The 27,962-nt window shown below is 51.5% G+C and overlaps 6 protein-coding genes across 6 annotated transcripts in view; 3 read left to right on the top strand and 3 right to left on the bottom strand.

Annotated features, from left to right (window-relative positions):
* The first annotated feature begins 770 nt into the window (after window positions 1-770).
* On the top strand, window positions 771-2,201 carry LOC125953490 (guanine nucleotide-binding protein subunit beta-like protein 1). The gene is made up of 2 exons (XM_049683101.1): window positions 771-1,010; window positions 1,083-2,201. Exons 1-2 carry the CDS (start codon window positions 873-875, stop codon window positions 1,917-1,919), a joined length of 975 nt encoding a protein of 324 aa, XP_049539058.1. The 5' UTR covers window positions 771-872; the 3' UTR covers window positions 1,920-2,201.
* LOC125953681 (uncharacterized) lies at window positions 2,201-21,811 on the bottom strand. Its single transcript, XM_049683386.1, is given in 5 exon segments — window positions 2,201-4,056; window positions 4,059-4,424; window positions 5,245-5,361; window positions 5,458-5,995; window positions 21,457-21,811. Coding segments are annotated over 5 exon segments (2,808 nt in total). The 5' UTR covers window positions 21,544-21,811; the 3' UTR covers window positions 2,201-2,356.
* A 1,736-nt stretch (window positions 21,812-23,547) lies between these two features.
* LOC125953527 (LYR motif-containing protein 2) lies at window positions 23,548-24,202 on the top strand. Its single transcript, XM_049683149.1, has 2 exons — window positions 23,548-23,736; window positions 23,806-24,202. Exons 1-2 carry the CDS (start codon window positions 23,701-23,703, stop codon window positions 24,055-24,057), a joined length of 288 nt encoding a protein of 95 aa, XP_049539106.1. The 5' UTR covers window positions 23,548-23,700; the 3' UTR covers window positions 24,058-24,202.
* Window positions 24,203-24,212: 10 nt separating this feature from the next.
* LOC125953450 (transmembrane protein 39A-B) lies at window positions 24,213-25,913 on the bottom strand. The gene is made up of 3 exons (XM_049683054.1): window positions 25,405-25,913; window positions 24,550-25,335; window positions 24,213-24,457 (listed from the first exon to the last, which is right to left on the bottom strand). Exons 1-3 carry the CDS (start codon window positions 25,777-25,779, stop codon window positions 24,221-24,223), a joined length of 1,398 nt encoding a protein of 465 aa, XP_049539011.1. The 5' UTR covers window positions 25,780-25,913; the 3' UTR covers window positions 24,213-24,220.
* Window positions 25,914-25,964: 51 nt separating this feature from the next.
* Window positions 25,965-27,632, top strand: LOC125953469 (transmembrane protein 129). Its single transcript, XM_049683080.1, has 3 exons — window positions 25,965-26,689; window positions 26,816-26,945; window positions 27,036-27,632. Exons 1-3 carry the CDS (start codon window positions 26,223-26,225, stop codon window positions 27,630-27,632), a joined length of 1,194 nt encoding a protein of 397 aa, XP_049539037.1. The 5' UTR covers window positions 25,965-26,222.
* Window positions 27,633-27,653: 21 nt separating this feature from the next.
* LOC125953420 (uncharacterized) overlaps window positions 27,654-27,962 on the bottom strand; it is a 2,395-nt gene continuing 2,086 nt past the window's right edge. Inside the window, exon 2 of the mRNA XM_049683006.1 lies at window positions 27,654-27,962. This exon is cut by the window's right edge and continues 1,552 nt beyond it. Coding sequence (XP_049538963.1) covers window positions 27,814-27,962 — 149 coding nt within the window. The 3' untranslated portion in view covers window positions 27,654-27,813.

Consider the following 27,962-nt stretch of genomic DNA (forward strand, 5'->3'; position numbering starts at 1 on the left):
AATGGATCGGCGAGATCAGAAGGCATTGCAGCTACTGTTGTTGGCCTCCCAACACCCTGTGCTTATTTCCTACGGATTTGGAATCGTCAACATTCGCGCATTCTTTGAGGTATACATGCAGCCTCTGTCCAACGAAAAGCCTCTTCAAATGAACTCTTGTTTCTTGTCGTCTTATTTTAGATCTATCAAAAGACCTACTCTATTGGAATGATGGTCATTAGTATGAATGAAAATTAAAATGCAAGCAATGAAGCCCACGACCTCCGTGGGATTGAAATGATAGAACACGACTTATTTAATCTTCTCACATACAGTCAAACACGTTACAATCACGACAGGAGCACGCTTAAAACACGCAGCAAGAGGGAAAAATTTGCCGAATAAGCCTTATAGGATAAAAAGAGGAGATAATAAACCGGCTCACGCTTTTTCGCTTTACTTTCCCGTTTTGATTTACTTCCCATATAGAATCCCTCCGTGGCAATCGTTATTAATGGGAATAGGACGAATATTGATTAACAAGAAACGGGAGACGAATAGCCATTTTACCATCAATTCAGTTATCTATTGTTAAAAACCAACTATCTACATCTCAACCGTTTCGGTAGGTTATCGGTTATTTAACTGCTGAATTTTAAACCATTCTACCCCTGAAATTATGCACAACCGGTAACTCGAGCAGTTTTGAAAAAGTCGAGCAGGTCAGCGAAAGTCGAGTTCGCTGTCGTGTCACCGAAACGAAAATCCAGAGCAAAACAAAAACCACGAAAAAGGGAAAAGTTCGTTCCGGCATGAGTGAAAACGTAAAACGTGATTAAAAACCCCAACCAAACGCTCGTAGCCGGTGAAAGCGCACACATCCGGAAGAAAAGATGGCCTTACTACCGCCGGATCCAGTTTTTTGTCTAAAACCGCCGGAAACTACGTCCTACTATTCACTTTGTTTCCGGACACCCGAACACCTGTACGCCGGTACGGCGAAGGGCACGGTTCAGCTGTGGGAATTGCAGGTAGGAAGCTGTTCGCCTCGTTCACTGCCAGCGCCGTGACCCAGTTCCACCTTCTTTATCTTCTTCTTTTAGACCAACCGAACCTCATACCAGCTGACCGTGGGGAAGAGCTCCGTGCTCAACCTTGCGCACACCACCGAAGATGCCTTGCTTACTCAGGAAAAGGACGGCAGCGTGAAGCTGTGGGCCCTGGCCGACAGTGACTACGTGCTGCGTCACGAGATTTCCACCGAACACGTCGGCTTTTGCCGGATGGCGCACGACGCTAAAACCAACACTGTGATAGTAGCCCGCGAAAGGTCCGCCATCAGCGTGCTGTGTGCCAAAACGTTTAGCGAAACGATGCGCTTCAAGCCGACGGCCGAGCTGGAGCAGACCGTCCCCTTCGGTAACATCATGTGCTTCCAACCGATCGAACTCCAGAGCCAGCGGTATCTGCTAGCTGGCTACGAATCGGGTGCCCTCGCTCTGTGGGACTACCGTACCGGGCGATCGGTCGGTGAGACGGCACGCTTCGTCACGGCCGATGCCGATTGTCTGCTGACGCTAGACTACGATCCCGTTACCAATCGTGGCATATGCGGTGGTTCCAGCGATAAACTGTCGCTGTTTGCCATCGACCGCAAGACGCAACAGGTGGCCGGCAAATCCGAGATCCCGCTGAAGAATGCCGGTGTGCATCGGGTGCGCATCCGCAAGGATCTGAAAGTGTTCGCCAGTGCCGGATGGGACGGACGGATTCGAATCTTCTCGTGGAAAAGCCTTCGGCCACTGGCCGTACTTACCGAGCACCGGGGCGAACTGCTCGACATTGCGTATTCGCAAGGAGTCGTGACGATGTGGAATGCACCGGTGATGGCAGCCGCAGGCACTGATGGACAGATATCGTTATGGGATCTTTACAAATGAATCCCATTCTCTTTGACGGGGACACGAAGCTCATGGGCCTTTGTTTTGCTTTTCATTTTTTCTCTTTATTTGTTGCTTTAAGTTTGGTACCGCGTATTGAGCGCCTATCTGTTGCCAATCATGTTGCAGGCTGTATGCACAACGGCTGCTGCTGCTGCTGCTGCTGCTGCTGCTGCTGCTGCTGCTGCTGGTGGTTATACACCGAATACCCTACTGGTTAATCGTTTTGATAATAAAACCAACTAATCGCTAAGCGCCACCCTTATTCCGGCGCTCTAAAGGTTACACACTACGTCTACGTCTATGACTATGGCAGCAGGCAAGGACAGGGGCTGGGGTGTACTGGAATCGTTCTGGAGAAACACGTAGGATGGAATCATATTCCACAGAGTTCGCACGAAACGAAACGAAGGGTTGGCCACCGCTGCGTACCCAGCCTACTTATCACGGATCTCCACACCGGTGGAACAACAGTAATCTGGTTCCTCCTCAGCCATCGATGGTTCCTTTGGTTGTACAGCTTGTGCTGGTGATGGTTGCTGTGCAACAACTAACCTTTTCCGCTTTCGTAACGGCCGACTTCGATCGACCAGCTCTTTGCGCTCGCGTTCCTTGTCGTCTTCCAGATCGTCTTCCTTCCCTCCATCCCGTTCTGCGACGCTCTCTACCACCGTTGTGGTATGGTCCAACTCATGCAGCATTCCATCATAGCGTTTGATTTTGAACTTAGGAACCGTAGCACCGGTTGCACCACCCGATGTCTCCTCCATCGCTTCATCCGCGGACGCGGCGAGTGCATAGGCCAGCTGTTGCTGCTGCTGTTCCTCTTCATCATTAGAAGCAGCGCATGCACCAGTCGATTGGTTGTTGTCCGCCGTTGTCGCTGATGCCGTGAGCCGATCGTACAGAAGGATGTCTTTGTCTTTCCTTTTTCCCACTGCCGCGAGCGTAAAATCAAGCGGTCCTTCCGAACAGACATCGGACGGTTCGTCACACTGCCGTGGATCCTGGCCAGCATTCACCTCCTCTTCCTGCTCTTCCTCCTCTGCAGCTGCCGTTTCCTGCTTATGCGGCGTACCATCCGATGGTTTCGCTTCCTTTGGCAAGGCCGCTTTCAGGAAGTCTATCACAGGAATTGGCACCGGTATTGGTAGTGGGAGGGGAACGATGATCGGATACGGGACTAGAATGGTTACCGGGGGGGCACCGAGGCCCAGCATGCCCGGCAAGGGTGGTAGTGGCGGTTGTGGTGGCCGTGTGCTGTGATGACCCATCGGTCCTGTTGCTGCTGCTGGAGGTGGTGCTCCTGGTAAAGGACTTGGAGGTGGTGGCATCGCTGGCGAAGCATGTGGTGGCTGTAGAAGATGCTGTGGATTGAAGCGTAGACCCCCCGGATTCAGGGGAAAGAATGGTGGCCGCATGAGATTCAGTGAAGGTGGCAAGAAATGCGGTGGCTGCGGTGGTACTGCAGCAGCTCCTGCTCCCGCCGCGCCAGTAGCTGAAGAACCCACTAATACCGTGTCACGACCATCGAACGGAGTACCACTGACTCCAGCACCAGCAAGCGAATGATGCTTCTTCTGAAGCAACCTCAGATCCTGAACATTCGGAGCTGTGATCACCGAACAGGATGCCTTCATCGTGGAAGGACTGACCGAGAGGTTGTTGTTGGGGATCGTGGTCACATTGTTGTTGTTCACGGTGCCTTGCGCAACACTGCCATCGGTGGGTTGATGCAGAGATGCAGCTCGTTTCATCATACCCTGGGATCCAACCGATCGATGGCTGCCCCGTTGCCGTTTCCGTGCATTCTTGGGACTAGATACGCGGCTCTGCAAACTTGGCGCACTCTGGATGCTCTTCGAGAGCAGCTTCGAGGGTGGTGCGACGGATATCAGAGGTTTCTTTGCATTGACCGATGTGGAAGCCGGTGTGGACGATGGGAGGCCGCTGCCACTGGTCGTGGTAGGCGAATGCCGTACCGATGCAATCGGAGACGGTTCCGGTGATGAGCGCAACGGGAGCGAAGGTACCGGCGAAACCGATTCCGATCGTTCGGACACCGGTGACATCGAACAGCTTTTACAGTTTTTCATCCACAGCTCCGGGGTTATTAGACTGCCTGTGGAAGAGTATGGAGAATTATTAGGTGCTTGACACTTACACACTAACCTCTGGCACACCTACCCGCCGATGAGCTTTTCTCCTTCAGATGGGGATTCATCTCCAGATGAGCCTGCGTTTCGTTGCAAAAGATCTGCATCTTGTACTGGTTCAGACATTTGTCCGAGCAAAATTGTAGCTGCGATGCACCATCCTGGAAGTCTACGTAGCTAACCGCGTGGCGCACGTGCCGGCACCAGTCGCAGGTTTTGGCGCGCTTAAAGGACGCTCGTCGGGACTGTGCGAAGCAGGCCTCGGTACAGAAGATCATACCCTCCGTGGTACCCAGTATGCCGGTTTGGTGCGCCGGTATCACCTTCCGGCACCACTGGCAGATCTGTTCTGTTGATAATAACGAGAACACACAAAATTTAATATTATGAACAAATCCAAAGGACTACATCAAAGTTACTAGCGGGAATGCACTGCACCCATCCCGAAAACATCCGCGTGTGTTAATGAATGCCGCATTGCAAATGATCCTGGCGCGGTGAAAGGTTAATGAGTGAAAAATGATCCCCTGATGCACTTCGATTTTTCCTCGCGAAAGGTTAAAACTATCACGATCCACCGTACTAGTAATATCACTAGACCAGCAATGTGCATTGTCCAACAATCCCTTTTATGGCTGCAATAACGAAAACCATTCTATTAACACATATGCATTGTTTGGCCATAATGTGCGCCCCATCAGCAAAATGTACAATTCCGGATACACCGATAGAGTGGTCTCGTTAGGATAATGATGAGTTTGGTAGATCCATCAGCGGAACCAACGTTTTATCAAGAATAATCCCCCGCAGGGACATGCGTTGCATTGATATCCATCGGCGAGTACGCGCGGATTGAGCTAGACCGTTGGTAAGGGTCTGCGAAATGCTATCGCGTTATCATCGTAGGCGCATTCGCCAAAAAGGGGTACCGAGTGTATTCGCGAGATTTTAATGAAGTGAAAGGTATACTCCGTTGCAGTAGCGACCCCCTCTGCCAGAAGCGTTTTCAATTCTGATATCTGTACGGATTGCACCAGAATTCCGTGGAACCTTGCGGCACCGGATTTCAAAGTCTAACAAAAACCCTGTTTTTGGAGTTATCAATCAAAGATGCAGCGGTTTTTTGCTGATGTTGCATCTAAGAGATTGGCTCGATTAGTCTAGCTTACCCTGCTTGTCAAGCAGCTTCATCATCATGGGGCTTTTCGAACTTTCTCTCGAACTGTCCTTTTCCGATGTGGAACTTTCGCCGTGCGGAACCTGAGCTAGCTGCTGCTGCTGCTGCTGCTGCTGCTGCTGCTGCTGCTGCTGTTGCTGTTGCTGTTGCTGATGAGTGTGGCGCTGATGATGATGGTGATGGTGATGATGATGTAAGACGATACCATTTCGTGCAATACCGGAACCACCACCAGTAGCACCACTACCGCCGGCCGTAGGAGAACTGGCAGAGACCGGCCGTCCACGGTCCAAACATCCAGCCGAGGTTCCTGTTGTTGATGATGATGATGCCGATGCGCCCACGTTGCTTACTCCAGGATCATCGGGCTGTTGCTGTTGCCGAGCGAGCGCCAAAAGATGGCTGGCGACTCGATGCTGCTGCAACCGGGTTTTGGTGGATGATGATGACGGTAGCTGCGTACTGCCGCTGCTACTACCACTGCTGGTGCAGTGCTTCCCCTTGCCTCGCAGTAACATGCTCGAGGATTTCGATGACGTAGAAGATCCGGAAGAAACCATAGTATGCGATGCTTCCGTTGGGTCCGCCGTCAGTTGGTCCGTTGTTTGGTGGCGTATCGCTTCCTCATCGATCGGGACCGTACCTGAGGTCGACGCTAAATGGTTGGCGGTCAAGTCAAGCCGATCGACACTGTCGAGCCCATACCAACCGAGGATATCGTTCATGGCCGTCTCAGCAAGTTCCTGCAATGAGAAACCACCAAATAGTATTTTACCAAATTATACACAGTCGCATGAAACAAAACAAACAGAGAAAGTGGGATGCTGATGCTGCTGCTTGTATTTAATTATTGGAAATAACCCAAAAGCACGGAATCGGCACAGAAAACGAACGCTTCTAGAGTCTGGAGGTTCATGTTACGCTCTTCACTACACCAGACCAACAGGCCGTTTGGCACACACACACACGGTTTGTGTTTGTGCTATACGAGACGGGATAAAACATCCTCCCACCCATGCCGATTCTCGGTGGTGTCGATGAGCGGCGGCCAGGTACTACGCCACGACCGTTGTTTCGACAACAGCAACCTACGCTCTCTTCCTCCGTCTAGTAGGCTGGTGGCAGTGCACAAAAGAAAATGGACGAAAAACAAGTCCTCCTCCTAGGATCCGGTTCGAAGGATGCTCTGTGCGCTCGGGGTATAACATTTCAGCCCATCCAGCCCATCCAGGACACGTCCATCTGACTCCGGGGCACGGTGTGCCGGGTGTGATCTGATCCGAGCTGCGAAAACCCCTTTCATCCGTGGTACTGCAGTAGCAGGCGGACGGTGGTCTTGGCACACGACAGCTCTTCACATGCACAACGCGAAATTTTAAACCGTGACACACGACCCCCTTCTCACGCACATACACACACCCGAGTGAAGGCTGTCGATAAAACCGATCCTAAGGACGTGCAGCATAGGAGCCGTCCTTGAAACCCAAGAGCTCGAGCACGGCAGCGGTGGAACTGCAGTGCGGTGGACCGAGAGGAGCTTCACGGCGCCCATCCAATTTACCGTCGTGATAATGAGTGTGTCCTAGCAGCAGCAACCACGGGAGGGATATAAGATGACATTTACCTTCGTTCCGCCTAGCAACTACGCCTCGATCCTGTGCATGCTTTGGTATTTTTTGGTTCGAATTCCCGTGCGACTCGAGGATATTGGAACACGTAAAACGGTGTCCGATCCGTATCCGTCCATTCATCTGCATCTACTGGCTAGATTGGGTCTATGCCGAAGCATTCGATTAAAAACGTCTTAATATTACATAACCAATGCCCGATCGCTGGTTAGATCGGATCGATCAGAGGCTTCTTTTCAATCGCGATATTATAATATCATTTCGAAACGATTTACATGCGCCCTTTTTTCCTACCGGTTCGCTGCATCAACCGAACCTTCGAGCATATCTTGCCTGGCTGTCTTGAAATGAACGATTAGTTCCCAGAAACAGCAGCAGCAATACCCTCCTCACGATCCCACCGATCGAATCGTAATCGAGAAGTGACGAAAAACGGTTTCGATTCCAACGCGTAAAGCACGATTGGCAGCGGGGTCCGGGTGTTCCAATGGGATGGAGTGTGGAGGCTGCCAATCGTCTCTGTGTTGGTCTGCCGGGTCTTACGAAACGCCATCGCCATTCCATCGTGGCCGGCCTCTGATAATGCTTCTAAATTTCAGCAATTAATTCTCTCTATCTCCCTCGTCGTCGGGCATCGGCTCTGGACGCGCGCGCAGGCTACACCCTCCCTCCCGCCCTCTCGAAGGGGCCTATGGGGATGATACCTGATACTTCACGAAGGCCCCGGGCCGGTTCCGTTGTCATTTGATCCGCGCGACCGCTTCGATCGAAACAGGGGAGGAAGGAGCGTGGAGAGTCGCCCCCGGGGGGGAGGAGGGTGGTTGGTTGGTTGGTTTTGATTTAATTCTTCGCGTTTCGTTTCTCATCTCATCGGTGTGTGTGCGTGTGTGTGTGCGCGCGGCATCCCCTCAGTGCCCCGTGGTTATGTTTTGCATTCGGATTCTATTGATCACCCTCCCGGAGGGAAATAGAGGCCCTGGGGGGGGAGGGGGATGGTGGTGGCTGGTGGCCACGTGATCCATCCCCCGAGCCGACCATTGCCGGTGACTGGCCCCAGGACAAATCGTTAAGCAGATAATCGATTGTAAACCAATAAATTAGTATTAATAAAAACAAAGGTATAAACCGAGCCGAAACCGAGACCACAGCAGGGTGAATGAGAGGCAGAAGGAGGGGGTTTAGATAAACATGAAACAGGAGACGACCAGGCTGGCGAATAGGCGAGGTCAAGATGGCGAGGAGACGATATAAGAGACGTTTGGAAATCCAACTTCAAACCAACTGATTCGTTACTTCAATCTCAGCTAAAACCTGCTTCTAAAGGCAACTGAGGAGCGCGTCTCTAATGGATATCAAATCGGCATAAATTGTATTGAAAAATAACCACCAATTGGATGTTATGCTATGGAAAGGCAACTCATACTAAAGCGCATACTAACAGCAACTCAGAATGTCAATTATTCTCTGGAAATGGTACTTCAGCACCGACATCTGCACACCACCATACATCGTAAAGTACCGCACCAATGGCCATACATGGAACCGTGCCATGCAAACACAGCAACACCTCACAGCCCAGCTGTTGTTGTTCGGTCTGTTGTCAACCCAGCACACGTGATAGTGGGTGTGTGTGTGTGTGTGTGTGTGTGTGTGTGTGTGTGTGTGTGTGTATGTGTGTGTGTGTGTGTGTGTGTCGCGGTGTAAATCCTTCTCCTCGATGATCATGTTTCACGCGACGTATAACAAATCCATTAAATAATTTATCACACTTCATCCGAGATCAGGCGCGCGCAAGGGGCCCGGGGCACCATTCCTCTTCCCCCCTAAACCCTCAACACCTTAGCGAAGTTGGGTTGGTGTGCCACCCCGGAGGTCGAGACACCAGATAAGTCACTCCAAGGGACCGCCACAACGAGTGAAAGCCTCCCGTCGTCGTCGTCGTCGTCGTCGTCGTCGTCGTCGTCGGTCCCAAACGTTTCGATTTCGTAAAGCGGCTCGGGGCGAGCTGGAACTCAAAGCTCACAGCTCACAGCTCACCACCACCACCACCACATCCATCCATCAATTTGTCACGACCGTGAGACTGCGCTGACCAGCCGCAGCACAAGCGCGATCATCAGTGGTCTGTCAGCGGTTGGTTGGTTTGATTTTTGCACCCTTTCCCATCTAAAAAAAAGGGGGGAGAAAGAAAAAATCGCCTTCCCATCATGCGTGGCACCTACGGAAGCAGTGGTCGTGAGCCCATGGCGGCACACCGGATGATTGATCGGTGTCGATGAAGGCGTCGAATCGAAGGTACCGAACCATCAGGGAAGCCTCAGGAAAGCGGGCGGTAATGGGATGTGTTTAGCATCTCAGCTTCTGCTGACCTTACGCACCGATGCTGTACAGGGAACAGGGATTTTATGCTGCGAACCATTTGAGCCAATTGAGATGGTAATTAGAAAGAGCGACTCGTTTGTGCCCGTAGATGCTAACATATCTTGGAATACAAGGATATTCGTATTCGGTCGGTCGATAGTAAGACATCATCTAGTTGTCCTTACATTTTTGGATGCATCGATAGATCGAGAAGTATCCAAATCTTATTACCAGTAATGAGTCAGTGAAGAACTACTCTTATATTCTATCATTATTCGGTTTTTTGAAGCTTGTTTTTAATAAAAGATTCAATTTATGTACTTGAAAAGATTATCTAAACAGCTGCAATGATTCAAGAAGACCTATTAAATTTTGAGTTCCAATAACTACTTCATCGAGAGTACCTTACACTGGATGCTTTCTACTTTTCCAAATGGTCGCTGGTTTAGTCATCAAGAACACTTGTTTTAAGCCGTCGAATCCCCTTTCAATGAAAGTGTTGCCTCATATCATCAATAGCGCCATAGCGTAACTATGGAGACCAATAACCGTTGCTAGAGATCATAACAACGGTAGAAAGAAAATAAGAAATTTTCAGAAGTAGTTTCTTAAGCTACCTTCGCTAAGCTTCCGAGCCGAAGTCGAAAAAATCGCGTCAAAGTCACTCAAAAATCAAGATCACGTTAACTGTTTTCTTCGATTATTGTGGTGTTCACGCAATTCATGTGTTTCGAAAATTACTTTAGAATTTCATGATGACATTTTCTAATGCAACTAACAGCAATTGTTACCTGAAAAGTACATATTGAAACGGTTAACTGTAAAACGATGTGAATTAAATGTTACACATAAAATGCACCACTATAAATGGGACCGTGCGAAACAAGGTCACAACCATCGAATCGCAATGTGGTCGAAGCGTTCCGACATTCCCGAAGCACAGTCCGTGGTGGGCGTGGGACAGTTTAATTACTTTTTAATGTGTATGCTCTCCCATTATGCAGCCTATAGTTGCACCTACATATCAAAGCCACAAACTAAACCGAGGCGTTTCTCCACCAGAACAAGAGACCCGTGGAGAGTGGCGTCACCGTGAGCCTTTATTTGACAGGGAGGTGCAGGCCAGCCGGCCGGCCGGTTCGGTTCAACCCGGCATAAAGGAACAGGATATCAAATTACCTCATCACCTGGGCGTTAATAGATCGCTTAAACCTCTTTGGCAACATCGAAGTGCGGAGCTGATGCGGCCAGAAACCGATCTCTCTATCGTTCCCCCCCAAAAAAAACCCAAAAAAAAAAACCACTACTACTACAACTACTAAATCGTGTCGGACAGGTTCGTTGCCTTTTTGGGGGCACAGAGATACGCACCCGTCAGATCAATTACGGGGCGCGCCTGGTAGCATGTAAGGAAACTGACACGATCTGCCAACACCTTCACGGTTTTTGAGGTTTGCTGAGGTTTTTTGTGCCCACTGTTGTTTTTGTGTTGTTGTTGTGATAATCCCAAACAGAAAAGACATGTTCCAACACATGCCACATCTCTCTAGAGTGAGTCAGTTGACGCGAACTAGAAGAAAAGCGGAAGCAATCTTTCGCTTCGCTTCGAATCTTCTCCAAGAATCCATCAGTTCATTGGCATGAATACGATGTGGATTCTGTGCACTGTGTATCTAATGAAGAGAACAGTATCTGCATTTCATTAATCCCGAACCAAAGCGTCACAGCGCAATGCAATACCACCATTCCCACATGTAACAGTTTACGCGTGGACCTTACCCCGCGTGGATGCTGATGATGAATCTCTCGTCGTGCGCTCCTCTCGCACCGCAAAGCCAGACCTATTTGCCTTCCTGCATCTCGGAGGTTCTCATCTCCTACAGGGTGGTTCCGAAGGTCCGAAGACGTGTAAATGTGATACTCATTTACCGCCATAGCAGCGCCACATGCGCCACAGCATAGCACACGGGCCGCCCGTGAACGATCTCAGATTCCGACCCGCCCGGAACATACCACCCCTCCCCTTTCTGCTGTCCCCTCTCTGGCGCTGGCTGCCACAGCCGACGCTACGCGTCTCAGATTCCTCAAGCCGAGCGAGATTAACGTTGAAAATCGATAAGGCACTGCTGGCAGAGCTTGACAAACTCCATCCCGTCGAACGCTGAAGGTAAGGTAGTGGTGGTGGTGGTGATGACGGAGGGGGCGGCACTCCGCTAAATGACGACGACGACGACGGCGACGGCGACAACGAGACTCGGTTCGTCTCTCGTTGCAGGAAGGGGGACAGGGAAATAAACAAGTATTGTAATACGATGATGACTAAAGTTAATTAATTGAATAAGAAAACGAACAGTGTCACATTGCGGCCATCGGATCTGTTTCTGATGGCTCTTGCGGCGGTTCGTGCGGCTCGTGGAGATACACACCGCGCGGCAACCGGCTGCTGCTGTTCGCTTCCCACAGCCAGCGTCGAGTGAGCGAACTCCACGGAGCTACGTGTACGCTGTGGCCATGATTCGAACCGGTGTGTGTGTATGTGTTGTGTGCGTGTGTGTGTGTGTAGCGGGGTTCTGGTTCTGCAATTGGTTCCGAGCATATTGGCCGGCCGCGCCGGGTTGTGCTGCCGCCGGGTGTCGTCGTGCCCCGAGGTCACACGATCCACGATCAAGTGGCAGGATTTATTGCCACTTGGCACTCCGCTTGGTCCCTTCCCCGTTCTCCTTGGGCATCCTCCGTTGGGCCCGAAAACACGTGGTGTCCAATCGTTCCCGTCTGCCTTTTGGCCGCCGTGTGTGGTTTTGCTTGGGACCATCCCTTGAAACCCCTTCGGTTCGCAAACTGCGGGGTCGGGGTTTCATTAACCTGTGCCAAACGCCATCCACCGCCAAACGGCGCTTCACGTTACTTTGTAGTTATCCCGAGTGTGAGCGTGAGCGAGATGAGAAATGTAAATCAATCGTGAAGGAGTGACGCGGATCGCGGAATCGGTTCCAATTAGCTGGCGAAAAGGAAATCGTCCATAGGACGAGCGGTGTCGCGACTTCCCGGTTCCCGGTGCCGGGTTCGCTGTTCTGCAGCTGCAGCTGATGCTGCTGCTGCTGCTGCGTCCTTGCGTCCAACTTTTCCATGGACCACTCTTTGGGGCATTTTTTGGGCTACGGATTTTACTAAAAAAAAAAAGCCCTTTCGTGGCACTAGAATGTCACAAGCCCACCGGTTCTGCGGTCTTTCTATCCCCTGCCTGGGGGACATTCAATGTTGCAGAAAGGTTGCGCGAGCGCGCGCGCGTCCGTATGTCAACTAGCGGACCAAGTTCTACGTTCTAAAATTACGGTCCACCGCAGTAGCCACCGCAGTAGCCGTGCTGGCCTCCGTCAACGTCACAGCCGTGCAACGGCCGCAGCACGGACGGACGGGATCCGATCGTGACTTGATCTTGATTGCGCAACATCAATTCCCCCGGCGGTGACTGTCATCAGACCAAGGCGGTCGTGGTGCGCCGGTGTGATATTTAATAATTTGGCGTGGCGTGCCCTGCCGTGCCGTGTGGCCACGTACATGGACCCGGCCCCCGGACCCGGCTGCAAGAATGTATCGAAGTGGTAAGCGAGAGCTCCCGGATTTAATTATAACCGAATACCGCGAGGGGACCGATGAAGACGAAGAGACGATCACGTCCTGGGATCATCCAAAAAGGTCATGGATACATGTGTGGAGGAGATATCTGCTTTTGGGGTGGCAATTGATACCCTCTCGGAGGATGCGCGCCTGTCGCATCTGCGCCATCTTCTCGCATGTCTTGCCAGCAAGCAAAAAACGCAAGCATGTGCGCTACAATGTCTGATGCTGGAATCGGACCTGTATCTGGGATCTGAAAATGGTTTCTGATTTACCCCGCCTACTTGGCTGTCAATCGGACGCGTGCACGATGGCGACGTCCATGCCATCCAAGTGCTCCGTGATTTGTGTTGCGTTTATAACGTCCGCGCGCGACACAAAATATGGTCCTAATTAGAACCGGCTATGGAATGCGCGCCAACTCTCCCCCTTTTCGCTCCTCTGCCCCGATATTACTCGAGTTCATTAATAATTTTGCTGCTCGCCTACCCGCCCGCAAAAACCGCCAACCCCCCTTTGCCCCCCCAGTAGTGTTTGATTGGTCTTGATGATTCGCTGTGCGTGTGTGTGTCCGTGTGTGTGTTGATCATCGTGACACTCTGCAAACGGATATTTAAAGAGAAATCTGGCGAAATTAAAAACCCCACCCCTCCAAATGGGTGCTGCACCCGTTTCGCTTGGTGGGAGAGGGGTGAGAGAACGATACTGATGCTGTTGGCGCGCCAATTGCGCGAAGCATCCTCCTCGAACGTGACCTCGAACAGCGAACCGGTCCCCAAGTGTGAGAACTCTTGCTGTCAGCGAAAGGCGGGAGGCGGGGACGCAGGAAAATGACCCAAGGAAGCGCGAACGGCGGCGAACAGGCGGCCAACATGTGCCTTACGACGGTGGTGCGGTGGTCTCAGGACCAGCGACAACGACGACGGCGGCGACGACGGTCACATGCCGAAGATGTTTTGCATTGACGGATCGTATCACGTTTCAGGCGCGTATCATATTACACACCGCCAGCCAGCCAGCCAGCCAGCCAGCGACAACGACGCTGATGATGACGACGAACGAAGACGACGACGAGGAGTAGAACGAGGGTATGGGGTGCGCGCGCGCGCCGCGAATGCGCAACGTTTCGGTTCCTCCGCACCTACCGCTACTCCGGGCGCGACGTTGATGAGAATAATGGGTGCCGCTACCGAAGACGAATTCCGTCGGTGCTGCCTGGGTATCGAAAATTCAACCGGAACCGGTCACGGAAAACGGGTACCATCCGTTCGTGTCCCTCCCGGGTGTGCCTTACGCTTTTTTGGGCCAACAATCAACATTCAATTAGCACAGCTCGAGCGCAGCGCATTGATTGGAAATATTGTGCGGCAATTGGCAAAACTGGATTTCCACCGGTTCCACTAGACTGCTGGATATTGGACCACTTTTATTGGCGGGCGAAACGCCGTCCAGCCCTAGGCCAACCTAAGCGAACCCTGGCCCCGGCCCCGGGAGGATTATTTGCATTTTCGCGAAAAGCCGTAAAGCGGGAGAAAGGGAACCATAAAACACGCACCCGGGCGCACAATACCAGCTAACCCCTTTCTGCAAGCGTCAGAGCGACGTGACGGACGACCGTATCCTAGGCCGCCGGGACGGCACAGGCAAGGGCACGGTGGACGGACGGTAGGATGGTTTCAAATTCGATACTCGAACGCTGGTTTCGAGTTGCTTAATAATGTTTTAACGTTTGAAAATTATGTGTTATTTTAGCGTACGAATTTCTCGTCTCGTGTCTCCCCTCGCTCTCTCTCTCGTCTCCAATAACAGGCCCAACGTGCACTAGCACCACCACCATCACCTCCCCCTTTTGGGGTGACTGCAGGAGGAAGAGGAGGATGCTATCTGGTGCTTCTCATCATCGAAGTTATAGTTGGTGCGCTCGCGGCCCCCGGTAACCGGAACCATTCGAATTCGGACGGACGAAGAGAGCATCAGTGGTAGCAGCAGCAGCATGCCGGGCGCCAGGAGGAGAAACCGGCCGGGGCCTTCGGTCGCGAAAGGCGAGAACTTTTCGAAACTGAAACCCCCGGGCTCAGCGAGCAGACGCGCATGATAAAATCATTGAAACCGGATCTGCGCCAGAGAGCCTGTCCTGGGATGGACCATAGGAGAAGGTAGGAGCCAGGATGGCTGGCTGGCTGGCTGGCTGGCTGGTGTGATGTACGGGAATTCTTCCTTGGGACCGGAGCCGAGACTGCGCGCACAGTAAACCCTCTTGGTGACTCCATTCGTTTCCGGAAGATTAGATTCGCGGTAGCGTGTACCACGAAATCTCGCTTCTCCGGAGAATGTGCGGGCTTCGTGCGAGTAATGGAGCAGACGCAAGTATTGGGCGCCACCGATCGCCCATAAGGTCTTGGAAATATCTGACTTCTAGGACGTACCGATGCCCAGATTTCTCTCGAAACTTTTCGGCCGCCAAATAAGTTGCAATTCGTCTAGACGTTGGCATTTCCCCTGAATACGTCTATATTACCTGATGCGGAGCACAATTCGAAGGCGGACGTGCAAGAACCCTTCAAGGAACTTCAGCCAGTTCGACTTATAGGCAGCATGACATTGGAAACATTTGGAAACTTTTGCAGCAGCAGCATCAACAGCGGCAGCAGCAGATAGTTCGTAACATCGAGGCATGGTGTAACATGACACCGTCGCGCGGACTATGCGTTCCGTTCCGGCAACACGACCATATTCCTCGTTCGACCGGTTACGACAACAAAGTGCGTGAACGAAGACTACAGCGACACCGGTACGCTGGTATCACGATCCAAGAATGCCACATTCTGCCACACACCCTGAAAGATCCATGACAAATAGTAGCCAGTTGTTTGACGAAAAGGGATTCCATCATACGAGGGTCGCCCATAAAGCCGGATCATGTCCCTTCTCGCCAAGACGCCAATCCCGGAGACACCTCCGGTTGCACCGGTCCGGTGCCTACCATTGTGCCTGTGCTCCAATTTCCAGGAGACTCCAGGAGAAGAAGAGTCGCGTGGCTCCTGGGACCATGTGACCAGTGCACCATCAGCATCATTGAGCAGCTCGTTAGCATGGGCATAAGCGCAGGCACCGTGTGCTCCAGGCTCCTGCAGCACCGTTTGCACCATTTTAATGACTGTCCAGCTTCATTAATCACTCCCCAGAGCGAGAAAGAAAGAGAGCGAGAGAGAGAGAGGGAGAGAGGTAGGAAATTGTTAGAACATCACCAGATCCACGGCGAGCGTCACGGCCAGCGCCACGGCCAGTTCCTCAAGACCGGGCCATCAAGGTAACTCTACACCTTAAAATGTCTCATTTATCCTGTTTCATCCACCCAGGAACCGACCCCGCACCGTCGTACCGCTGGACGACCAGAGTGGAACCAGGTCGTCGGTTGCCACAGCAAGTCAGCCAGCCCAGCCAGCTAGCCAGCTAGGCACCCTCAGTGTTCATTATTTGATCCTGGGAAGTTCCATTTTTCCGGCTACCGGAATCCGATACCTTGATGCTGCCTTGGCACACACACACAGGCACACACAGGCACACAGGGTCCGGGAAATGAGGAAAAACACCCACAGTTCTAGCGTGTGGCCCCGAACAACACGTGGCCCCACACTATGGTATGAAATCTATCCAAATCGAAGTAGTGCAGCGCACACGATTAGTACCCCGATGATGATGCACCACCGCCTCCGAACATCACCACCGCGTGTGTGTATGCGTGTGTGCATGTGTAAATGGCTGACTTTCGGAACGGAGCAGGAGATGTTTTCAAATTTTCCACACACGAAACACGGGGTGGTTGGGTGTCGTAATGAGAGAGGAAAGGCAACGGTGTGGTTTTGAGAAAATCTAAACCATCCGCATCCGCTTTTCCGCCGAAACGAAACGTGATACGGGCCGGAGTTGGCTGCTCGGCTTGGCCAGTATCGCCAAATCGACAAAGGCGAGACACGGCGTACGTACGGCGAATGCCCTAGCTGACACCGTGCATCATCATCATCATCATCATCATCATGATCATCGTCACCGGCATTGGACGGCGTTCATCTCTCGCTCTCCCCGTCAGTCAGGCCATGCCAAGTCGAACCACCGACCGAACGGGGCGGCAGAATGCTCCTCGACCGAAACAGTATCCAATAACGGGCGTTTCTAATTTCCAGCTAGGTCCTAGGGGCTAGGACTAGTCGGTGGCGACGGCGGCCTCTCTAGTCACCACTCCCCAAGATCGCACCATAGTAACGCAGACCTGAGGTGGCCACTCCATCGGGCGATTCGATCGATTTCACGCACTTTAAGCAGTCAGACAGCGAAGCGACATTACTGTACTGTAGCTCGTGAGAGCCTATAATGGAACACTACACATTTGAATACTCGTCCACCACTCGTGTCTACTTGCGTCTATACATGCATGTAAATCAGTCGACTACAGCACGACCTAATAGCGCGGTAAGTTGATACCACCCCGGGGATCGTAACTGCAACTGGACTTGCAAACCGAGTGCAAACGATGATTCGGTGGTGGTTTCGCACCAAAAACACCGAAACAACTGGCCGCAAATAATTAATCCAACCATTCGGTGCGGTGAGAAGAAGCAAGAAGGCCAGTGAGAGTGGTCACGGTGCACTGGAAATAAATCTTTTTTTACTCCCCACCAACAGCAGCAGCAGCAGCAGCAGCAGTACAGAAACCCAATACCCGCACTCCCGAGCGAAGGCTGAACGGGAACCAAATGAATGAACCGGTAGGAATGGATTCCCTTGGATTTTGCCTTGCGCAGAATCCGAATCTGCGATTCGGACGCGTCCCAAAACCGGGTTGTAATCAAGATACTCCGCGGTGCGTGCAACCTCCCCTTGGTGTGTGTGTGTGTGTGTACTACACTGCACCGCGTACACGTACTCCCTTATCACCATCATCGGCGTCGTCGTCCAAGGGGGAAAATGTCAACTTTAGTCATGTGAAGAAGAAGAAGAAGAAGAAGAAGAAGAAGAAGAAGAAGGAGAAGGGGAAGGGGCTGTGGTTACCGACGGTGGTAGGTGGTGGCCGGTGTTGCATGCCCGCTTCGGTGGATCGCATAATGGTCTGCAACTTCATTTGCACTGGATCGCATTTCAATTAGTAAAGCAGCGCAGCCATTGGTCCCCCCCGGGGAAGTGGGGTGGAAGGTGCATGGTCACCCGAGGAAGGGGGTCTTGCTTATCTTGCTTTTGGGACGGGGAGAAGAGCGGAGGATATCGCGGTGGTTGCTGCTACTCAGGGTGGCCTCGAAAGGTGAACGCGTGAGTTTGCGTCGTGTGCTGCGATCAGTATCCTCTGCCTCGCTACTCAGTTCATCGCGCATCGCTTTCTCTGTCAGTGGAAACGACTTCCCTCATCGGTCAGCTAAGAACACTAAGTAGGCACCACGCCTACTACACGATGGAATAATTCAGGATATTTAGTACAAAAAAAAACCAACAATCGATGTCATCGAATCTGTCAACAGATCTACCAAGTAGCGCATATAAACTCATCTATCGATGGCTAACCAACAAATTAAGGATTACTGGAATCCAACACGTTAAAATCTCGCCAATTGTCTTGCAATACACAACTGGAACACTGCTGGTTGCCGCTGCCCGACTTCATTGTACCTTTCTGCAACATATCCTCCTTTTTCTCCTCCGCCTTGGAGCTGTTTCGGCCAAGCTACAATACTTCCACCATACCAGTCATTCGATCGCGGTTTCCCCATACCCTGAAGGGCAGTCCCTGTGGGGACCAGTCGGGATACAATTACCGCGGGGCCGGTTTCGATACGTCGGCGATTTTTCCTTGACCGACACCGACGCAATTCGCTTCATATGTACAACAGTACAAAGCCCCGCTACGTGTGGTTTGGGCCACATCTTCGACCATGTTGGACACGCGATTGCGCGGTTTGCTAACAGAACATCACCACCACCACCACCACCATCACCCCCGAGGCCATGCCATGGTGTCCATTGACCCGGCACCCCTGGTTCACTGCTGAGGGAAATGTTTTACATCGATTTAGCGATTTCTTGCTGCGAATGTTTTGCTTTCTTCATGATAACCACACACACACGCGCGCGCGCTCTGGGGACACCCAAGACTGTGACCAGACGGCCGGGCAGCTCTGGTCGCCCTTACGTTGCATTCCGAACGAAAACCCCGAATCGGACGCCGACGCCGGCGACTTTTTGCTGGCTGCCTGGTACACGGCGGAAGGAACCTTCCCGGGAACCTGATGCCGCCGAAATGGATTTGATTTAATTACCAAAAAGCGGCAACCCGGGAATCGGAAAAAGAGAAATCGATGCAAATCGGTTCCACTACCGGTTCGTGGAGTACCGCAAACGGAATCATTAATCAAACACAATGCAATAGCTCGTCCCTGGGGGGGGAGGTGGCGGCGAATACTGTGAAATGCCAAAACGCAGGCCTTTGAGATCCGATCCGTTTTACACCTTTCGGATTCGGATTCATTTTCCCACACCGGTTTCACGGGAAGCAGCACGCGTCGGCGCGTGCTGCGATGCTGCGATGATCCATCTGCCGGGGGGGAAAGTTTTCAATTTCCACACACACGAACACACCTGCGTGTCCATCAGTCTGCTCTTTGAAATAGAAATCGAAACATGAAACACCAAACCGTATCTCCGTTTTGAAACCGGTGGCCAGAAGGTTCCAAAAATATATATCAATACGACTTCGACTGAATGGTGAACCATCCGTTTGATGCATCCAAAACGGAGATCTTGTTTCTGTTAATTCTGTTCTCATTAATTGCATCACTATTGAAATAATCATTAAACCACTCCAAAGGGATTAAATCAAACGTATTCACTGCTATTCATAGTAGGTAACTACGATTGCATGTGTTTTGAATTGAATCGCAGTGTCCAACGATTACAGCCAACCTCACCAGAGGGAATGGTGGGATTTGTAATGGAGATGCCGCATCGCGCATATACCGATCGCCATGCCAAGCCGCCCGCCGCCGCTACGCAGGGCCAATGATTCGGAAAAACTGACAACGGCAGGTGTAGCCATTTGAAATCGTAGAGGACTTCACAGGCACCGGTTGCGTTGCGCTCGTCGCTCGTCCCTCGATCGTCGTCGTCGTCGTCGGCGCCCCTCTCGGCCTCTGTGCCATGGCGGAAGATAAAACCGATTCACCGCAACAGCAGCAGCAACAGCAGCAGCATCAGCAACTGCTGCTAACGCCACACTTCTGTCTCGTGCCCTCGCGTCCGGTGCGATTCATTTCAATCCAACGAACTACCAGCACATCCTAGGGATCGGTTGCTGTGGCCAACCGACCGGGCAGGCCACTCTCCCCCACCCACCCCCCTCCACCCTCCTTTAAGTGGAAAACTAAATATAAATTTCAGCAAATTGCATTACGTTCGTGATAATTTCATTCCTTCGCTTTTCCTGCTTTGCTGCGGCCACGATACATTGACACGTTTCCACCACCAGCACCAGCAGCAGCACCACCACCACCACCACCTTTCTCAGGCGTCACCTGTTGCTACGCTGCGTGGAGTTTCGGAGCAAAATGGTATGCGCTTCCTTGCTGGCCGGCAGGACGAGGCAGCGTGTCTTATGCTGATCTAGGACGACGCACGACGCGCGCGCGATCCACACGCTGAAATGTGACACTTGGCAGTGCCCTGGCCGTCAACAACAAAGTGCAACCTAAGGAAACGACGCTGGGAACGTGCATTTGGTCACACCCGGTTCACCAACAACCGGTACCGACAAACCCGAAAAACAAACGGTTGTGCAACAGGTTGTGCATTGTACGGTGCACGGTACGCGTCTGCCGGACGTTCATTGGCGTCGTGTTCGCGTCACACTTTTAATGCACCATGCCGAGCATTAGCATGGTGTGAACGGTGGTTCCCCCCTCCCCCAAAAAGGCACAACAAGCGAACTGCCATTAACCGGTGACCGGTACCGATGCGCTAGATAGGAGGATGGTTTAAAGCCCGTATTGCTCGTGTTACACACGCCGGCATGAAACGTTGGGTTGCAAAACAACCCAACAAGCCGCCCATCACTCCCATGAGTTTGCTCGTTCTCTCTCTCTCTCTCTCGCTAGACTCAACACTTACCGGCTCCAGTTACCCGACAATGCCACCGGATACGCCTCGAACGGAAGGATACGTTTGGTTGCGATGGCCCGATCGGACACCCGGTCTGCACGGCCCCCGGCATACCAGAACATACACCGAGGGCCCATCCCACCCCCCCGGGCACAAGCAATGGTAGCAATCGGAAACCTGGATGGGAGTTTACTAACGGACGGTAACAATATCCTGACCCCGAGGATACCACACCCGTTCCCACTGTCCTCCGGTGGTCCGGACTGTTACGGGTCCGTTCGTTGCTAAACAAACAACCCGATTCCGCAACGACCGAGACCGAGTGTAACGACCAGTTTTTGAAAATAGAATGCACTGCGACCGAGGACCGTGTGGCGGGGGGATGAAGGGAGGGAGGGTGGCAGGAGTTTTAGGTTGCATTACTTGGATTGCCTGATAATGCTAGCTCTCTGACTCACCTTGATCGTGTCGTTGTCCGTACACAGTTCGCTCTTTACCTTGATCTGAGGTGGCGATGACGAGGTTGCCGAGGAAGCCGCTGCCATGGTGACGATCTAGTGAGGCGCTGTCTAGTCTACCCGCCTGCCGCTAAATCCTTGTGCTTTTCGGACGAGTCGCAAAAGCAAGCAGCACAAGTTTCCGCGATAAGCGATAAGGTCTAGTTCCACGTGGCACACATTACGTCAAGGGTGTTGCCCGCAAGTCGATGCCCTTCACTGGTCGCACGGAACCGGTGGTCAACGGTGGTTGGGCGGTTGTAACAGTTCGCTCACTCCACTGTCGGTAGCACTGGATTGAACCCCCGCGGCGCGACAATCGTCTTCCTCCGGAAACATGATCCTTCTCACATGCCACCGAATTCTCTATCCCTCCGTCACCCGATACAGGCCGGGTTTGGGGACGGGACGAAAGCTACCCAGATGCGAGTCGTGTTCTCGTCGGTTTCTGCGCTGCCTGAGCGTGTGAGAGACGCCGTCGCGTGCTGGCGGGATCGGGTGTGGTGCACACTGTAACCGGTCTATATCCGCCTCGTGTGACACGCCGCGTCCCGGTGCTATCTGATCCTTTCGCACACACGAAGCCACGTGCTACGGTAAAACAGCTAATCACAAAGCGTGCACGCACAAACACACACACACAGCATTCGGTTTTCGGGTATTCACTACCTAACCGTTACACCATAGCACTCATCACAACGTACGTACCGAGACAGCAGCATCGGTTTCCGTCAGTTTTCTGAAAATGAAACGAAAAAAAGGACAATTAAAAAAAACCGAAATCCCTTGGCCCTTGGTATTATGGATGGCACGGCCAGACGCGAACATTTCAAAGACATTCCATCATCTGCATGTCGGTTCTCACATTCCACGCCGACAATTCTATTTTAAGCGCGGTTCTCGATTTAATACTGCTTTTAATAAATTCCCGCCAACCCCACCCACTCTCCCCTAGCCAACACATCCCAAGATAGCAACTTTGTCGCCCGAATAGGCTATGGGTTTGATTTTTATACCTTTCCTCCTTTTACGGACGAGGAGTGATCGGAGAGTGGGGAGGAGAAGGGATATCACATATATTTTTAGCACTCGCATCTGTCCATCGTCGGCGATACTTTTGCGTGCATCAAACGGAGCATATAAACACTCACGCGCGCGCACGCGGTTCGAAATGAAAAATTACGAAAACGTAAACACGGAACATCTTCCTATATGCTGCTGCTGCTAATCAAGATGACGAAGCACGAGGGCACGCACAGCCAACGAATCGGGATACTCCAGAGGGAAACCGGGATCCGATTGCGATCGTTGGGGCAAGTTTGTTGTTGTTGTTGTTTTATCGCCCAACATTGATCGATGCAAACGCTAATTATTGAAATCGATCTTTGCGGCGGTTACTGTTTACGATCTTTGTGGTCGCTCGTGTGTGTTGGCAAATCGTGATGAATCCGCCGCAGCAGAGAGTTTGTTTTATTCCCGATTTCATCGAGCTGCTTAATCTTCAACACGGGAATGGTGCCGATAAAAAATCGAAGAAGAGACGATCTACCTTTTAACTTTACACCGGGTAATTCTGCTCACTGCAATCACTGCTTCTTCACGATTTCTGTTTAACCAACGGCAATCATCACTGCTAAACTTTTTTTAAATTACGATCCACAAACAACGCACTAATGTTCAAGGAAGCACATCCTGCCGAACGTGGGATTAGAATAACGTGAAGGATACGCGCGGTTGTACTGCAAGGAAACGATTGAGGAACGGCCACACCGTCGTCCGTTGCGGACCGCGTGCTGTACAAAATTACACCACGTGATTCGGGCTTTCGCGCTTCCCGCCGAATCCGATTTTAACCGAAGTCGTCCCGAAGCCGCGTACCGGGGGATCTCTCGATGCTCCGCACTGTAGGATTTTCACTCACACTTTTTTCAATTTTTCTCCCGTTTTACCGAAATTTTGATCAAAAATTCGAAGCGTAAAATCAAAACCTGGCAACCCTGAAAAAACATTGTTTTGCTTTTCTCATTTTTTTTTGTTCACAAAATTACCGTAAACAATGGGAGTTTTTTAACAGTTTTTGGACTATTTCGTGCTAAATTAAGGTGATAAGAACAAATTCAAGACCCAAGAAGCTGGATTGCGGTTAGAGCTGGAGCTGGGATAAATCTTCACTGAAAAAGCAGTCTGTAAAAAACCTGCAAAAACATGTCGAAAATTCCGGCGGCTCTGAATTTGAAACAAGTAAGACAAGACACTATTCTTCCTCAAAAACACCACACAAATCGTATTATCTTCCTCATCTTTCCACAGTTTATGCTAAGACAGGAAGTTCTTAAACTGTATCGCACCATATTCCGGACGATCCGCCAAGTACCGGATGCCGGCACACGGCAGGAACTGCGTGAGTGGGCACGATCGGACTTTCGCCTAAACCGCGGGCAAACGGACGAACTGGCCATCAAGATGCTGATGCAACACGCCAACCGTACACTCAAGGAACTGCAAACCAGCCTCGAGCTCAGTGGAACGGGGTCGCCAAAGTCCAGCAATCGGACCACCTGATGCCATTGTTTTTTTTACTGTTATTTATTGCCTCTTAAATTTACAAAGATTCTTAGTTCAATAAATTACTTCTCTAGTCTATCCTAGAAACAGCAGCAGTCTAGCATGATCGATAGAGTAACCACCTTTTCCCCAGGGCAGATCGACGATCATCGGTAATCGCCTAGTTGGTTTTATACTTCGGGTGTGACAGACTTTCGTTGGCATATATCCTCCGTAAGATGAGATAATCTCGTACGAGTCGGAACAGCGTAAAGTAGTTGGCCAGTAGCATGAAACCCAGCGAGAGGGCGTTCTGCCATTCTCTCGTCAGCGATAGCAGCAGCAGCTGGAACAACACCATGCACAGCTGCAGCGCTATCAAACTCACAAAGATAGCTCTCGGATTGCTGAAGAACCCCTGCATGGATAAGTCGAAAGAGAAAACACAGTTGGCCATTAAAATATGGGATGACTTCTAGCGATGGTGATGATGGAGATGGCGAAACTTACATAAAACCTAAGATGGCTGTTGTTCTTCGGTATGGCCGCAGTACAGCTGCTGGTCGAACGATACAGCTCATCGTTATGCCGGACGTACGTTCCGTACGGATAGAAGTGTTCCGCCGACCAGTGATGTGCGGGCAGATTGTTTCCCCGAGCGTTCACTCGATTCCACACGCCAAGATGCAGGGAAGCACGATAAAATACATCAAAGTAGCGCACAGGGAAGCAGTACGTGACGCTCATAGTGAACCCGCCGATGAAGATACCGGCCATGTGCTGTATCGTCCAGAAGTTGTTATAGTACAAATGCTTCGACGCCAACATACACGGTACAAAACCCGCATAGTACGCGTTTAGAAGTGAGGTGAAAAACACCTGCCGGCATCGGTTGAAAAAATCCGCCTTCAACGTATCGATCTCGGCACGTATCGAGACCGCTTTCGAGGAGCAGCTATGAAGCGGCATACCGTTGATACAGTTCGGTTGCGTGTCGACAATCGTCCGCAGAAAGTGTTCCACATTGAAACCGAAAAACATCGGATACAGCACGAGCGGATAGCAGAGCACGAACAGATGCACGTAGCCTGCCTTCTGGTAGATCTGGGCGCCGCATGCCAAGAGCAAGGCGAACATGCTCACCAGAAACGCATACTTTGTCCCCTTCCGGCACGGTTCCAGGTATACTTCCGGGCAGTTGGCATCAACGAACTTCGTTATGCCACAGTAAATCAACCTCCGACTGGCCATGATGTCGATGAAGATAGCCAAATCCCAGTCGATAAGATAAAAGTTCTACAAAGAGATACATTAAGGGTCAGTAAACCGATTCTTCGGTGGCAGTGGCAGACCCCAGATACTCACCACAGCCTGCCGGTTGTACGAGTTTGGAAGCCACCAAACGGACCGATAAAGATGCAAAAACTGAGTCACACTGGCCACGATCGTGAAGCAGAACACGATCAGCTCGTTCACGAACTCCGACTGCTGTTCAATGTTGGGAAATGGGACGTGCTTGGGGAACGGTGTGTACAGGTAGCTACCGTCCTGTTCCGCCGTAGATCCTTCCCTTCCATTACTATTCGATGCCGAACCGCCATCCTGCTGGTGATGATGATGGTGAGCTCCAAACGAAGAACCGGCCACCGAGGACACGCCTGCCGGTCCAACCGTGTTGTGATGGAAGTGACTGGGTGTTGGAAGTTGCGCTCGATGGAATCTTCTGTTGGTCACCGTCATTATGCTTGCACTTTAAAGATCCTGTACGATTTCCATCCGTTCTTCCATAACCGGGAATCGGAAAAACCTTTTGAAAACTTGTTTGCTTTGTTTTGTGCTTTGGTGCGTTGACATTTCCCCGTTTTTCGCAGTAACCCGCGCCCGCGTTTACATCGTTCAGTTCAACCGGAAAATGGCCAAAGAAGTTTAAAAATGACCAAAGAAGGAAAACGGCCGCTGACCCCAAATTCCAGGTGACCTTGAGTGCCCACAGGGCGATAAACGATTTCCCGTTCTTTTCCAGCTCGGTGAGTTTTCCCCTTTTCTCCCGAACGCGAGACTAGACTTGAGAAGCAAAATCAAAACAAAAGTTATACGCGGTGGAGCAGAATATTTGCGATCATCCGGCCACGCCGCCTTAAACCGTTGGCCATCCTGCTGAGCTATCGCTTGCACTTCCCGAGATGGATCCCGGCGTGCTGTATACGCTCGTGTACCTGCTGCTCTGTTTTTTCATCATCTTCCCCACGACGGAGATTGAATCGTTCGGCTTGACCGTGGATAATCTGTGTTCCCGCTACCTCACCGGTGATAACTTTGTGCAGTATCACATGAAGCTGACGACGGTCAAGATGCTCATCCACTTCACGATGCCCGCCACGTACGTTGCCTACATGCGGCTGTTGCGCTGGCTCAATCCGGACGATTTCAAGCCCCACCTCTCACCGATGGTGGCACATTTCAATCACCACGGATTACTCCTGGCAGCCGTCCTGTTGCTGGCCGCGCTGGCTGTTGCCGTTGCCGTGTACTGGGCCTGGAACGGTTGGAGTAATCATCCTACCGCGAAACACCTGCAACAATTCATCAACGAAACGACGATGCGCGATTGGCGGGCAGTTGCCACCAACATCAACGACGAGTGCAGACGGTAAGAGAACACTGGGAGGGGAAGAACTCGGTTCCGTTTTTGTTTGATTTATTTAAATAAATGTCTCTTCTTCTTGGCGTCCTGCTATCGGGCTCGTCGTCGGATCGGAACACACAATTTTTACAGAGTTACAAAGATGGTGGTTCGATTGAACACGCTTTCGAAGCTGGTCGTGACCGAAAATTGGATTGTAGAAATAAGACAATATGGAATCAATGTAGCACATCAGAATGCGGCCGTGATGATCGTGTGCGAGGTTCGCTTCATCCCTAAATGGACTGCTTGTTGCGTTCGCCTTAATAACCTTTCTGTTCTCTCTCTCTGTCTTCCTTTCCACTAACAACAGGTCAACACTCAGGATGTTATAACGGACACGATTGAGGAGTCACAGTTTGTGAACATTACCGTCCACCAGCTGCACCAGCAGCGCCAGCAACAGCAACGCCAACAGGGTACCACAAGCTTCAAGCTCCGGCTGAACGGTGTACACTACAACGATCTTCGTGATCGCGTGCGCTGTCCGGTGCACGTGCTACCGTCGGTCAAATTTCAAAGCCTAAACGATCGGTTCGTAGAAGCGTTCCGGGAGGTGATTGCCCGGAATGGTACCGTAGTACCGGCAGCCGGTCCGATCGCCGGTGACAGTTGCCTGGCCTGCCTGCAAGCACAGCCAGACGTGAAGATCGAGAAACGGTGCCTGGATGTCGATCAGGCGGGGAACCTGCTGCCGGACGCGGAACGATGTGAACCGTGCCATTGTCGACCGCACTGGTGCCTTAGCTGTCTAGCGGTATGGTTCGCTTCCAGACAGGAACGATCCGAGTGGAACACCTGGTTAAGCCGCAAAGCCACCTGTCCGATGTGCCGGGCTCGGTTTTGTGTGCTGGATGTGTGCTATCTAGAGCCGAACGTGCCAACCGATGCTGATGCTGCTCAGCGGTAATAAACACGACTCACGACGAGTCACACGATACGATAATGGATGATGATGATGGTTGTGTTCAGATGACGCCGACCTCTGGGACTTTCACTTATAAACGAAGTGGGGGAGGGACGAGTAGCGGGAGTATATAAGGGGGGATCTCAATATCTGCGATCGATGCGCACACTGAGAGATCACGCGATTACGTTATCAGTTCACCCTGTGCGATTTCCAGCATCATTTTCCGGCGGAAGTACTGCATACGGGATTGGTTGAACGTGATCGGGTGATCGCGCGTTAAGAATTCAGCAAACATGCAGCTAAACACCCCACAGTCACTCCCGTTGTTCT

Source organism: Anopheles darlingi, chromosome 3 (assembly GCF_943734745.1).
Source record: "Anopheles darlingi chromosome 3, idAnoDarlMG_H_01, whole genome shotgun sequence".
Classification (NCBI taxonomy): domain Eukaryota; kingdom Metazoa; phylum Arthropoda; class Insecta; order Diptera; family Culicidae; genus Anopheles; species Anopheles darlingi.

Coding starts and splice junctions, on each gene's coding strand:
- LOC125953490 (XM_049683101.1), top strand. CDS start 873: ATGGCCTTACTACCGCCGGATCCAGTTTTTTGTCTAAAACCGCCGGAA. Junction 1,011..1,082: donor TTCAGCTGTGGGAATTGCAG/GTAGGAAGCTGT, acceptor TTCTTCTTTTAG/ACCAACCGAACCTCATACCA.
- LOC125953527 (XM_049683149.1), top strand. CDS start 23,701: ATGTCGAAAATTCCGGCGGCTCTGAATTTGAAACAA. Junction 23,737..23,805: donor CGGCTCTGAATTTGAAACAA/GTAAGACAAGAC, acceptor ATCTTTCCACAG/TTTATGCTAAGACAGGAAGT.
- LOC125953469 (XM_049683080.1), top strand. CDS start 26,223: ATGGATCCCGGCGTGCTGTATACGCTCGTGTACCTGCTGCTCTGTTTT. Junction 26,690..26,815: donor ATCAACGACGAGTGCAGACG/GTAAGAGAACAC, acceptor CAATTTTTACAG/AGTTACAAAGATGGTGGTTC. Junction 26,946..27,035: donor CCGTGATGATCGTGTGCGAG/GTTCGCTTCATC, acceptor CACTAACAACAG/GTCAACACTCAGGATGTTAT.
- LOC125953450 (XM_049683054.1), bottom strand. CDS start 25,779: ATGACGGTGACCAACAGAAGATTCCATCGAGCGCAACTTCCAACACCC. Junction 25,336..25,404: donor CGTACAACCGGCAGGCTGTG/GTGAGTATCTGG, acceptor ATCTCTTTGTAG/AACTTTTATCTTATCGACTG. Junction 24,458..24,549: donor ACAGCCATCTTAGGTTTTAT/GTAAGTTTCGCC, acceptor TTATCCATGCAG/GGGTTCTTCAGCAATCCGAG.